Below are 12995 nucleotides of genomic sequence, written 5' to 3'. Positions count from 1 at the left end.
TGCTAGAGTTTTCAACCTGTACATAAGATCCATAAGCATCTCTGGGTCTTCTTGAAACTGTCGCATTTTTACAGTGTCTGATAATATGCAATTCAGATTGTGCAACAATTCTTCCACCTAAATAAATTCAAACAAATTTTCAATTTTTTCCCCACAGATTTCAAAAAACAATCACTGATAAGGAAAAGAAACCCCCCTACAATGAAGAATATTGAAAACAGAGCTTCCGTTTTTCAACAACACCCAACACATTTAGAATCACATAATATAACTTCTAAAATATTACATTTCTTTCTTACTTCTTTACATTTCTTTCTTACTATATCATGTAACAATGTCCCTCAAGGCATTGCAGGGCACAATTAGCAGCGTTTCCGTTCCAGATCAAAGTAATCTTATTTGAATTAGAATATATCACCATAACCAATTATGATAGGAATTCATCCTTTGCCTGAAGACTCAGCTTTTGTATTCTTGCTTTTTGACAAACTGGGAATCAGATCAAGAATGTTTCCATTAACAACAGTTTCCTACTTCCGCCAACCTGATACAATAGGACTGATAGATTGGGGGAGGGGAAGTCAAGATTATTACAGCCTGTTCCTAAAACACCAAGGCTTTTCGGTTTTGTTTGCTGGCTCACATAAGCCAAGAACAAAAGGAGACAGGGACAAAAGACATATTTATTTAGTTGATATATTACTCTTATATTCTTCCAGTTCCATTCATGTCAGGCATCAATGGCACTATTTTTGGACATTCATGCCAACTGTTCCTTAACTAAATATAGCAGTCTTATGGTTTCCTCTTTTGCCACCATTTTTTATTACCAATTACATCCTCCTCCTCTAGGGCCAGGGTTTCCCAACCTTAACAATTCTAAGACATCTGGATTTCAACTCCCAGAATTTCCCAGCCAGCCATGGGGGAATTCTGGGACTTTACTGGGGTTGGACACTCCTGCTCTTGGGTAATTTGCAAAGCACAGTTTTGTAGAGGTTAGATGCTTCTTCCTTGCTTTGAGCAATAACAAGAAAAAAGAGCACTCTAGGAACTAGTAATAAATAATCCCACGGTATTTTTCCTGAAGCTTTACTAAAAATTATTGACAAGATTAGATACAGCTTTGATTGCTGAAGTAAGTGCCTTTGCTGCTGTTTTTACCTATGAGTGAGCAATATGGGTTTTGCCCAATAAATTTACCTAAATATAGAAAGGGTAAATTGATGCAAAAGAATTAAAGGCCACATAATGCCTTACCTGTCCTGGGAACAAAGTTGATTGCATTTCTAAATCTTCCTCTGCATATGCCAAAATGGTCCGTAATGACCTTCTGAGATATTCTTCATTAAATTCTGAAGTCTTACCAACCAGAGATGCCAGGGACATTGTCACTTGCATTTTCACTCTTGCAAAGTTCTTTTATAAAAGAGAAATAAACAAATCCTTGCTTATGCAAAGCAGGTGCACAGATTTTTTCATTAGTAGAAAGTTCCTGTGTATGAGATTTAAAACATTCACAACTTTCTAGTTCTTATACATAGAATTTCTTAGAATTTCCTCTTGAGTGAATGGAACAAAGTCCTTATTTCTGAGACAGTCCTATTGAAAGCAACAACATAATCAATCTTTATGGAAGTTATGTTTGTTTATTTTGCATAATGGCATTTCCTTAAATTTTTCTAAGTCCAAGATGAATTCCTGTAATGAGGTTGAGATACATTGAAATGTATGATCTTCACAAATCCAATTCATACTGTTATTTGTTTCTTTCTATTCCAGTTATAGATTTGAAATTAAGTAATCCATGATGGTTTACAAGATTATTTTAAATATGCCATCATTCTAAATTCTGAATTTCAGAATTACAACACTGATTAAAAACATAATCATTAAAAATATGATCTTCATCCTACGCAGTATCAAGGATGAAGGAGAGACCGCCTTCTGCCGATTACCTCCCTCCGACCGATAAGATCGCACAGACTGGGCCTCCTCCGAATCCCATCCGCCAGTCAATGTCGACTGGCGACTACACGGAGGAGAGCCTTTTCTGTTGCAGCTCCGACCCTGTGGAACGATCTCCCCGTCGAGATACGCACCCTCACCACCGTCCAGGCCTTCCGCGCAGCCCTCAAGATCTGGCTCTCCCAACAGGCCTGGGGATAAGTCTCTAATTTGCCCCACCCGAGTGTTGAATGTTGAATGCAAGTTGTGTTTTTATTACTTTATTTTGTTCACATATTGTTTATTTTGAATTGCACCCCCTCCCTAATGATTGTAAGCCGCCCTGAGTCCCCTCAGGGAAAAGGGCGGCCTATAAATCCTAATAAAACACTCAAAAATACTCAAATTTCCCCAAATCCCCCAAAGCATTGCATGGAATACAGAAAATGAATCCCTTTGCAAACAGCGAATAACATTTGGCGAATGGCCATAAAAAAAGAACAAAAGAAGGAGAATTAGATGTTAATTATTCTGTAAAAAGTGAGGGAAGTGGAAACACAAACTGTGCTTTAGACCATGACTAGAAAAAAGAACACCATCTCTATTCTTACACTGATGGAGCTGAAGCTGTATCTCATCAAGAAGTAAAGCGTGGCGCAAGCTTGAACGCGAGTAATGTCAATACTGCTACTGCAGTGCTGCAGGACCTTCTGGCAGAGATCAGCACATTGCTCCACTTCTTCTTCAAAGAGCCACTCTCCAAACTGCAGGAGAAAAGACTGTCAAACTAAACAATATTGGGCTCTTCGGTTGGACCAATTAATGACAGGTAATTATAAAAAGAACCATTACATCTCTTTTAAAATCCTCCACTTTTATGACTGTAGAGCTGTAGGCCACAGGGAAGCTGTAGTCACCAGGAAAGGATGTACAGCAATAGTAAAAATAAAATACCCAATCAAAATATTTTATAAGGAAGACAGATTTCCATTATACAGGTAGTCCTTGACTTACAACGGTTCATTTAGTGACCATTCAAAGTTACAATGGCACTGAAAAAAGCAACATTACCATTTTTCATACTTACAATCATTGCAGCTTCCCATGGACATACAATCAAAATTCAGACTCTTGGCAACTGGCTCATATTTCTGACAATTGCGTTGTCTTGGGGTCACTTTTTGTGACCTTCTGACATGCAAAGTCAATGGGAAAGCCGTTTTACTAACTTAACTGCAGTGATGTACTTAACAAATGTGGCAAGAAAGGTCACAAAATGTGAGCAAAACTCACTTAACAAATATTTTGCTTAGCAACAGAAATGTTGGTCTCAGTTGTGGCCATACATTGAGGACTACCTGTAGTTCTGATGCCTTCAGGAAGTTATTAAAATTTGGAAAATGATTTTAAAATGACATTTCATAAAGACTCATTAAGTTCTTTTATAATAAGGCTATTGCAAGCTACTTTATATGGTATGTCACAAGACAAATATAAATACAGTAAGATACAATAAGATCTACAGAATAGCAATAGCAATAGCAGTAGACTTATATACCGCTTCATAGGCCTTTCAGGTCTCTCTAAGCGGTTTACAGAGAGTCAGCATATTGCCCCCAACAATCTGGGTCCTCATTTTACCCACCTCGGAAGGATGGAAGGCTGAGTCAACCCTGAGCCGGTGAGATTTGAACCGCTGACCTGCTGATCTAGCAGTAGCCTGCAGTGCTGCATTTAACCACTGCGCCACCTTGGCTCTTTATGAATAAAGAATAATGAGCAGTCTGCCTATGGAAGTTTTAATAAAGCATATAGAAGACCCCTCTTATGGGCAGTTTAACTGGTTATCCTGCCCGTTGCAGTGGACTGTGTTACATAATCCTTCTGGTTGCTTCCATTTTTATAATTCCATGATTCAGCAGATACCAATCTAGTCTGCCATTCTGTTATCCTTAATGGATAAGCATAGAGCAGGAGAATCACAGTCCTTCTATTGTTTCCTGTTCTTCAGTTGCTAATATATTGAGACATGCTGTTTTTAGTCCTGGAGATAGCATGTAGGCATCCCTGACTAATAAACTTGGTGTATACATTTGCCTCCATCTCTTTGACAGCCATGTAAGCTGGTGGCCATCATCATTTCTTGCAATGACAAAGTCCACTGTTTAAACTAAATGCAGTATGAAGGGGTGCTTATGGATGTTTACCCTGGATCTCCCAACACTCAGCTTCAATGATTGATTCTGGATCCTTGGGCTATGACAGAGAGAAATATATCATATACATGCATTTCCTTAAACTGAAATCCTCCAAGTGTAAACTGGCTCCATTGCCATGACAACTTTGATTGGACTTTTCTATATCACTTTGGGATTTCTTTTTTGCTTCTTGATCAGAGGTGGGTTTCTGCCAGTAATGGCGGCGGCGGGAGGCTATGCCCACCCACCCATTGCACATGTGTGTGCATGAGTGAACCAGTATTAAAAAAGATGGAAACCCACCACTGTTCTTGACCTTTATAACTTTCTTATGCAATTAAAATCCATCTGAAGCAGTATTTCTTTGAGTTGCAGCAGAGGGAAATGTGAAAAGGAGAGGAGCAATCAATGAGAGATCAGTTTTTTTCCCCTCTCCTTGAAAGATGTCCGATTGTTCATTAATTAAGACTTAGCATTTAAAAAGCATTACGTGATCTACATTTCTGCTCTTATTTCCATATCCCCCATCTTTTCTGTGGCATACAATATCTTTTAGATCATATTCTTGTAGGTAGGCACTTTCCCCACTAAGTACATATAATAGAATTGGCAATATTTATGCACTGAACAGCAGAGTAAAAATGTTACTGTAAGAATGTGAACAATAAATGATACGTCTCTTATACACCTCAACTAAACTATAGTTAGAAACCTGTGAAGCCACTTTAGAAAGCATTGTCCCAATTTTTTTCCAATTGCTTGTTTATTTATTGAATACCTATCAAATACAATACTCGTTGCATATATATAACTCTAGGCAGCTAAAAATAAAATAAAAACAAGATAAAATAATCAAAAATTTAAAAACAACAGTACAGAGTAGCTGCCAGGAATGTTCACAATATCTCACAATGAGATCAAGAATGAATTGGGCTTACCCATACTCCCAGGGCCCAAGGTTAGATGGCTAATCTCAAGGGAGATGATATTCCAGAGGGGGGTACTACAGCAGATAAGGGTCTCATGCTGGGTCCCACTAGTTTGAACTCTCCAATGCACCTATTTTTTTCACTGATTTATTTTCGGTCTTAAAGTTGACAGATCCTTTTCTTCTATAATTCGAGTCTACAATTTTCTTCTTTATGAGCCGTGGTGGCACAGTAGATTGAATGCAGGCTAATTCACTGTTCACTCCTGGAGTTCGATTCTCATCAGCTCAAGGTTGACCCAGCCTTCCATTCTTCTGAGGTCAGTAAAATGAGGACCCAGATTGTTGCAGGCAATATGCTAGCTCTGTAAACTGCTTAGAGAGGGCTGTAAAGCACCCTGAAGCGGTATATAAGTTTAAGGGCTCTTGCTATAAAACAAATATATTTTTTTCTACTTGATGTTTCTTCCATATCTTGGAAATTGGAGCTCATCAATTCCACTTAAGTATTCATGATGTGTGTGACCTATTCTCTGCAAAAAGCCAAGTTGAGGGCTCTTTCATTCCAATGACAATGTAACATTATGTGGGAATGGAGCTGAGCTTCCAAACAGAGTGAGAAGAATGTGAAGACAAAATAAAGCCAATGCTTACCTTGACAATTAATGCTCGGAGGGTTGCAAAGCAATGGGTCAAATAGGTTGTGCTCTGATCATAGCTCAGAGAATTTATGAAGACCTTCAACACACCTCCAAATATGTTCACCTTGCAATCCATAGCTAATGTTGCCTGTTGAAAGGAAAGGGAGACTTCTTAGGGGATTTATGGCATACAAAATTGATCCAATGTTGTTTATTGTGGCATGACTTGCAATCCTACATACTTTGGGGTTACGTTTATTCATTTAGGAATAAGGCAGAACTGTTAATGACACTTTTTTTCTGTTTTGAAGTTTATTTTATTTCTGTATTTGTTTTATGCTATGATATCACCTGAAATCTTTTAGATGAGGGACAGTGAAAATAATTTTAAATGGAAAAAGATATGTAAGACACCTAGTAAACACAGTTTATGCCTCAATATGTTCTCATTCTCTTTTCTCTTTGATGCTATTTATGCTGCTGAGAACAAAATATGAGATTCTATAAACAATTTACATTTCTACCTGTTTTTAATTAAGACAATTCCCTACAGCAATGCCAGTAGTTTTGTGAAGTTTCTAATAATTATAATATATATTGTTGGGCTCCACACAAAACTAGAACAAAAGTTTAAGAATAGGCTGTTTTAAGCAATTGGTGCATAATGCAGTTGTGCCTCTTCTTTTCACACTTCAAAGTCTTATTGGACAAATACCACCTAGATTTCAATAATAAAATAAAAACCCAGCCTTTTACCGAAGTGCACTAAAGTTGATTTATTCTAATGTGCTTGAAGTATTATTACAACATCTCAAAATATTAGAAACTCATTCTCTACACCACAATGGGTGGGAACTGTAAAGCAATTTAGCTTTGTTCCCTAGCATTTCTAGAATAACATTGGTTGTTGAGGCTGTTTCTGTAAAATGTGTTTTAAAGTGCTGTTGTTCAATCCAATGACAAAAAGACTAACTAAATTGTTCTTCATTTCTTTGGCTGTAAGTATTATCTGTCAGCCTTTTTTAAGTTTCTCACCTGGATGATATTCTCTTGCATATCTAAGATGATCAGATTAGCTTCTGTAGCCAAGTTTCCACTAATCAGAGATTCTTGATCAATCTCAGTTTTTGTTCTGTAAGAACAACAAATGTTATTAAACATTCACAAACCAATGAATGCAATAATATCTTACATTAGAGAAATAACTTCGATGAACATAACAGTTTTAAGTTTGACAAGACTGACTCCCTAAATCATTGTTAGCATATCAGCTTAGAAATTTAAACTGCTGTTTGTAAATCACCATAAACTATGCTTTGATGCCACATCTGAATGTCTGTCACGTTTTTTAAAAGGATTTTTTAAAAAAAAAGTCAAAATGGCCAGAGTGCCACTAATATGTCTTTCACTGTTCTGCCTCAAATATATCATAAAAAACTTACCATTTTAAACTATCATCTGAAAGTGGCACTTGCCACACTGAGAGTTATAATTCAACTATTATTACGTTTGTGCTTGTGATTAAATACCTATAAAAATACAAGTTTTATCTTTTTGTTTAGAGATTATTTTTAAAAAGGTCCCCTTTTAAGATGTAATATGACTCATCCACCCAGAATCATCTTATAGGGGATATGGGTATAAAAATGTAATAAATAGACAAATAAAATAAACGTATAGCAATCACATAGAAATTAACTTTCACCTGCATGGACCAAATAATTAAAACAATGAGTGTTTTTTTTCATTTTTCACTAGATTACAACCCCAGTTTTACGGACAGGGAGTAGTAGTAAAATTTATAAAAGGAATGGAAGCCACTTTGAAATTAGTATTTCAAACTTTGATGAAGAGCACATAATCTTGCAACCCAAAGACTACAAATCAGAGTTAACATATCTTTATCATGTTCTAAATGTAAACTGACATACAGAAATGCTTTTCACAAAATTAGTAAAAATAAAAAATATTTTTTAAAAGTTCCAGCAATGAAACAAGTAAGCAATCTAGTCTAGTAACTTAATGCAAGATATTATACACAAAGAATTGGCTGTAAATATTTATAATTAAAAAAATAATACATATATGACGCTAATATGTATTTATGGAACTATGTGGACACAGACTAAGTGAGAATATACTGCAGAGCTACTATTTGTTTGTCAGTTTTTGGCTTCCAATGCGTATGAATGAGAGTGTGGGTTTCTCCTTAGCTCTAATGTTCATTGCTACAAATGCATATGCCTGGCAAGCACAATTGCGACCTAAAATGAAAACCCAGCCCAAAATGATTTTTACAAAACACCAAGTCACTAATGTTAAAGTTCCAAGGAATGGTTTAAATTACTTTATCTGTGCAATGAACCACTGAGCTTCATAACTTGCTATATACAGTAAGATAATTCAAATTAATCTGAAGTCAAATACATTTTGACTTTCACTCCTTTTATAATATGATAGTCCTTATTAGGACAGACGTATCACAGCGCATTCTGCAAGCCCTCACTGTTAAAATAAAGAAAATAATATGGCTTCAATGACTATTTTACTTGGTTTATTGTTTTATACTAAAGATTCTAAACTGGGAGGAGAAATGCCTTCCTTTTCCTCAGCTGTAAGAGCTTGGGAGAAAAACTCCATAATATAGTTAGTCTTTGTTGGCAGCTCCAAATCCACGTGAAACTGAAAATGGAGAGAGACCGTGCCATGTTTTCCATTCTATTTGTTCTTGGCTCTTGCAAACTCCAAGAGAAACAAACAAAAATGTGTGTATTCATTTGAACAGGATTCTCTAGTAATTCCCATTTTATTTAGTGTATCACCCAAAGGAATTCTGGTCTGTTTAGAACTACCCTCCTTAAATACAGAGAGCCTTTCCTGCTGGTTACAGGAGAACAAAGGGATTTCAGAAAATTCTCTCTATGGAGTTTTACAGAAAGCTACACATGTATCTGTTCAGGATGCTTTGAAGATAGAATTTCCTGCCTTGGAACAGGGAGTGAACCTAGATGGCCCTTGAAAGAAGCATTTCTGGTAAAGGTGATATACATTCATTAAATTACTCACTTATCTTGCATTTCGCTTGGTTGCCGCCACTGTGTCTGCTCTTTTCTCCATCGTAAGTTCTCATTCGACCCTGGGAATCTATCATTCCCTGCAAAGGGCAACATTCACAAATCACACCGAAACTTTGATATCAACATTTCTCAGGCAATAGGAGCTTCTGCAAGAGGCTACATCCACCATGATTCCAGCCAGGAGAAATGTATCTTTTTGCCCGCAGAGGCAGTGAGTAGATTTGATATGAAATTATTAAAATGTGACAGATGGGAACAATGTGTTCCCAAGACAAAGAAAGCACTGATCACAGAATCAAGACAATTATAAAGCAGACAAAAGACAAGATGTGAAGAAAGGAATGACATTCAGAATCCAGCTGTGAGCGAGGTGCAAGAGTCATTCATGGTCCATCCTCTTAATGAAAAAATAGGTGGAAACAACCTCTGCTGCTGCTTTTCTTCAAACAAGTAGAAAGGTTGCAATAGACACACATAACCCTCACAAATCCTTTGTGAGTAGCTATGACTCTGAATATTATTTCTGCCAGATCGAACCTGCAAGTTACCAGATGAAAACAAGCTGCAGCCTCTTTTGGACAATGACAACAACTATCAATCCAGCAGCTAGCTTGAGTCCATCGTGTATTTTGTACTAAGTGGCCATTCAGAAACTAGCTCCTTAAAAACATTACATTATACAACTGAAGGTCAAGAACAAACTGAATAATGACTGAGTTCATTTGGAGATTTAAAGAAGGTGGATAAGAGCAGTGTTTTTCAACCACTGTGCCGCGGCACACTAGTGTGCCGTGACATAGTATAAGGTGTGCCGTGGGAAAAACACTTTATATATAGTCAATATAGGAACAGAGTTAAATTTTTTTAACATTTTCTAATGGTGGTGTGCCTCGTGATTTTTTTCATGAAAAAAGTGTGCCTTTGCACAAAAAAGGTTGAAAAACACTGGATAAGAGGCACAAACATCAATCATTTCAACTGATCTAGCATTTACTACCATTTATACCTTATTAAGATTAGTGAGTAGTGCTTTTTGATCTTAGAAATAAATAAAATGCCTGGACAATCCTAGATTAGTAATACAAATTCAGCATTTTCCCTCCAGGGTTCATGAACTTCTACAATGTTACCATCCCTCTTCCCAATTTCTCAAAAGCAGCATGAAAACCATCCACAATCGTTTTTAAATCCAACAACCTAGGACTGCTAATAGTCTGCAAAATCTTTCCTTTCCTCTAAACTGTTGAAGGTCCAACAGTTTTAAAAATACCCTCATCACAAAAGAAAAAGGATTACTTTGACACATCACATCTCCACCATCTACATCCTTAACTTCATGTGATGTACACATTGCACCAACTCCTTTGAAGGGAATTAAAAGGCATTTGGTCATCTTTTCCATTGAAAGATATGAGGCTCAGCAACGGGAAGGCCTCAGCAGGCAACAATTTCTGCAAATTCAAACAATGACCATGGCTGAGCCATGTAGCAAGTAAATGTTTGCAACCACTACTAAAATACAAATTGGCGACACACTTGAACTTAGCCAAATCACAGTGATCTGGAATGCTTTCGAACTGCCACAGATTCCTTGCAGAGAAAATATTTTGGTGTTCAATTTAAAAATGGGAAGTTGGACAAATTGTACAAAATTACTGTGCTATTAACCCCATTTATCTCCATTCCCTCATCTATTCATATATGTCTGGCTTGCATCCCCTTCACTCTGTGCTTGAAATTCTTGTTTTCTGTAAAGATTTTGTTTTGACCAGGTTGGATGACCCAGAATACAACTCTTGTTTGTATTCTATCTCTGACTGTTCTTAAGGGAGAAGAAAGAAGAGGGGAGAAAGGCCACACAGCTCTTTTTAATTTGCACTATAACAATTTTTAAGAACCACATTCTACTGAACCAATTCACCATGTTCAGATCACTGATACTTTACCTGTTTCAACCTACAATTAAATTAGGTTCATATTGTGTCACCCAACTGGAAAAACAATCCTGATCCCATAAAATGTTATCCTTATACTGTATGTATAATAAACATATACACCGTAGTCTTGCTGTAAGCATAAAAGCAAGCTGGGTGACTTTGGGCACTCTCACAGGCTTGCTGTTTCTGTAGGGAAAGTAGGAAGAGGCAGCATAATATGCAGGAGTGCCACCTTTAGTTACAGGTAGTCCTCAACTTACAACCATTCATCTAAAGACAGTTCGAAGTTACAATGGCAACAAAAATGACTTATGACTGTTTTTCACACCAATGACCTTTGCAGCATCCCCATAATCACACGGTCACAATTCAGATACTTGGAAACTGGCTCATGTGTATGACAGTTGCACTATCCCAGGGTCAGGTGATTACCTTTTGTGACCTTCTAACAAGCCCAGTCAAAGGGGAAGTCAGGTTCACTTAACAACCATATTATTAACTTAGCAACTGCAGTGATTCACTTAACAAGAAAAGTCCCAAAATGAAGCAAAACTCACTTAACAACTGTCTTACTAAGCAACAGAAGTTCTGTGCTCAATTGTGGTCATAAGTCACAGACTACCTGCATTCACAATGTAATAAATACAGGGTAATCAATTAATGGATATCTGGTAAATAGCAGCTGCCAACAAGAGTCCTAGTTTTGATTTTGATAGTAATATCCAACAATAACAGCTCGTCTCAAATTCAGTTGCATCTCTGCCAAGTAACATCAAGCACAAATGCTGTTTTGCTTTGAGGCTTTATTTTTGTTCCTTACCGAAAACAGTGGGAGGTGCAGACACCATTTCTTTGCACTTACAATGAGAAAAACAAACAGTCAAAAAACAACAGCAAAGAAATACATACCAGCAAGGAGTTTGCTCCGCTTCACCATTTCACCTCTGGCCCCCTCTCCCCTCAGCAATGCCTCTTCCAGACGAGCTTTGGCATCTCGTGATTTCTTGAGGGCCTGAGTGCTGACTTTGTCTGAGCTTTGCTTGCCCTGTCCAAACAGATGAATAAATTTACATCTCTAGACAAGCAAACTTCAGGACATAATGATAACAACAGCCACGTTACTGAAGCCTTTTAAGAGCCCAACTCGGAATTTTGCCCAAGGATGCCGGTAAACATCCATCTGAGAAATAATCTTTTGCAGTACAGTAACCTTTTGATTTGGACATACTGTATTTTTTGGATTATAAGATGCACCGGAGTATAAGACGCACCAAAATTTCGAAAAGGTAAATTTTAAAAAAAGTTTTTGTCCTCCCCGGTCTCTAGGAGCACTCTGCAGGCCTCCCAAACCTGCTGCACGTCCCGTTTTTTTGTGAAAAACAGGGCATGCAGAGAGTTTGAGAGGCTTGCAAAGTGTTCCTGGGGACCAGGGAGGTCAAAAACGCAACGGTTTGGGAGGCCTGTAGAGTGCTCCCGGGGGCTGGGGAGGACAAAATCGATCAAAAAATGGTCTGTTTTTTTTTTTAAAAAAATGGGGCGTGCAGAGAGTTTGGAAGGCCTGAAGAGTGCTCCTGGGGGCTTAGGAGGGCCAAAATATACCCAATTTTGTGAAAGATGGGCCCTTTTCTGCTCATTTTTGCCTTGTCCAGTCCCCAGGAGCACTTTGCAGGTCTCCCAAATCCCCTGGGCATCCATTTCTATGAAAAACGGGATGCCAGGGTGGGGTTTTGAGGAGGCCAAAAATGCTGTATTCAGTGTATAAGACGCACCCAGATTTTCACCTCTTTTGGGGGGGAGGTGCGTCTTATATTCTGAAAAATGTGGTAATTTCTTCTACCTTGTATTCAAAGCCTGAGACACAGATGAAAAGAAGGTCTAAGATCCGGTTCAGCTGTTGAAAGGAAAGATCTGCAATCCATTTCTGAATAAGGTTCTGATCTGCATTTTTCATGATCCACAGGAAGCAGATCAAAAGATGACGGGTTGTCTCAGGACTTAATGTGTTGTATGATTTGTAGGACTAGAAAGAGATGACATGAAAAGATGGTAAAGTAGAAAAAAGAAAATGTATCAGAAGATTTCCAAAATAGCAAATTTTACCGTAGGAACAAAACATTACAATATCACATCTTCAAATTGTGAGAGCTTCTTACTGTCATCTTGGAATGTTTTTTCTAATTAATAGCCAAGAGCCATTTTTATTAGGTTTTTTAAAAATATTTTTACTAGTTATATTTATATCCTGACTTTCTTCCAGCTCAAGACAG

General features: G+C 37.5%; 1 protein-coding gene across 3 annotated transcripts in view; it reads right to left on the bottom strand.

Annotated features, from left to right (window-relative positions):
* The window catches only part of DOCK8 (dedicator of cytokinesis 8), a 99951-nt gene that overhangs the window by 14015 nt on the left and 72941 nt on the right, over window positions 1–12995 (bottom strand). For all 3 annotated transcript variants that reach the window (XM_087716013.1, XM_087716014.1, XM_087716015.1), the window contains 8 exons: window positions 12566–12748; window positions 11638–11773; window positions 8781–8868; window positions 6750–6846; window positions 5728–5862; window positions 2559–2711; window positions 1261–1419; window positions 17–117 (listed from right to left, as the gene is read on the bottom strand). In XM_087716013.1, coding sequence (XP_087572139.1) covers window positions 17–117; window positions 1261–1419; window positions 2559–2711; window positions 5728–5862; window positions 6750–6846; window positions 8781–8868; window positions 11638–11773; window positions 12566–12748 — 1052 coding nt within the window. The remainder of the gene's footprint in view (window positions 1–16; window positions 118–1260; window positions 1420–2558; window positions 2712–5727; window positions 5863–6749; window positions 6847–8780; window positions 8869–11637; window positions 11774–12565; window positions 12749–12995) is intronic.

Source organism: Thamnophis sirtalis, unplaced genomic scaffold (assembly GCF_051295495.1).
Source record: "Thamnophis sirtalis isolate CommonGarterSnake01/CBP01778 unplaced genomic scaffold, rThaSir2_p1.2 scaffold_5, whole genome shotgun sequence".
NCBI lineage: Eukaryota > Metazoa > Chordata > Lepidosauria > Squamata > Natricidae > Thamnophis > Thamnophis sirtalis.
This window is presented reverse-complemented; position numbering and strand designations above follow the sequence as displayed.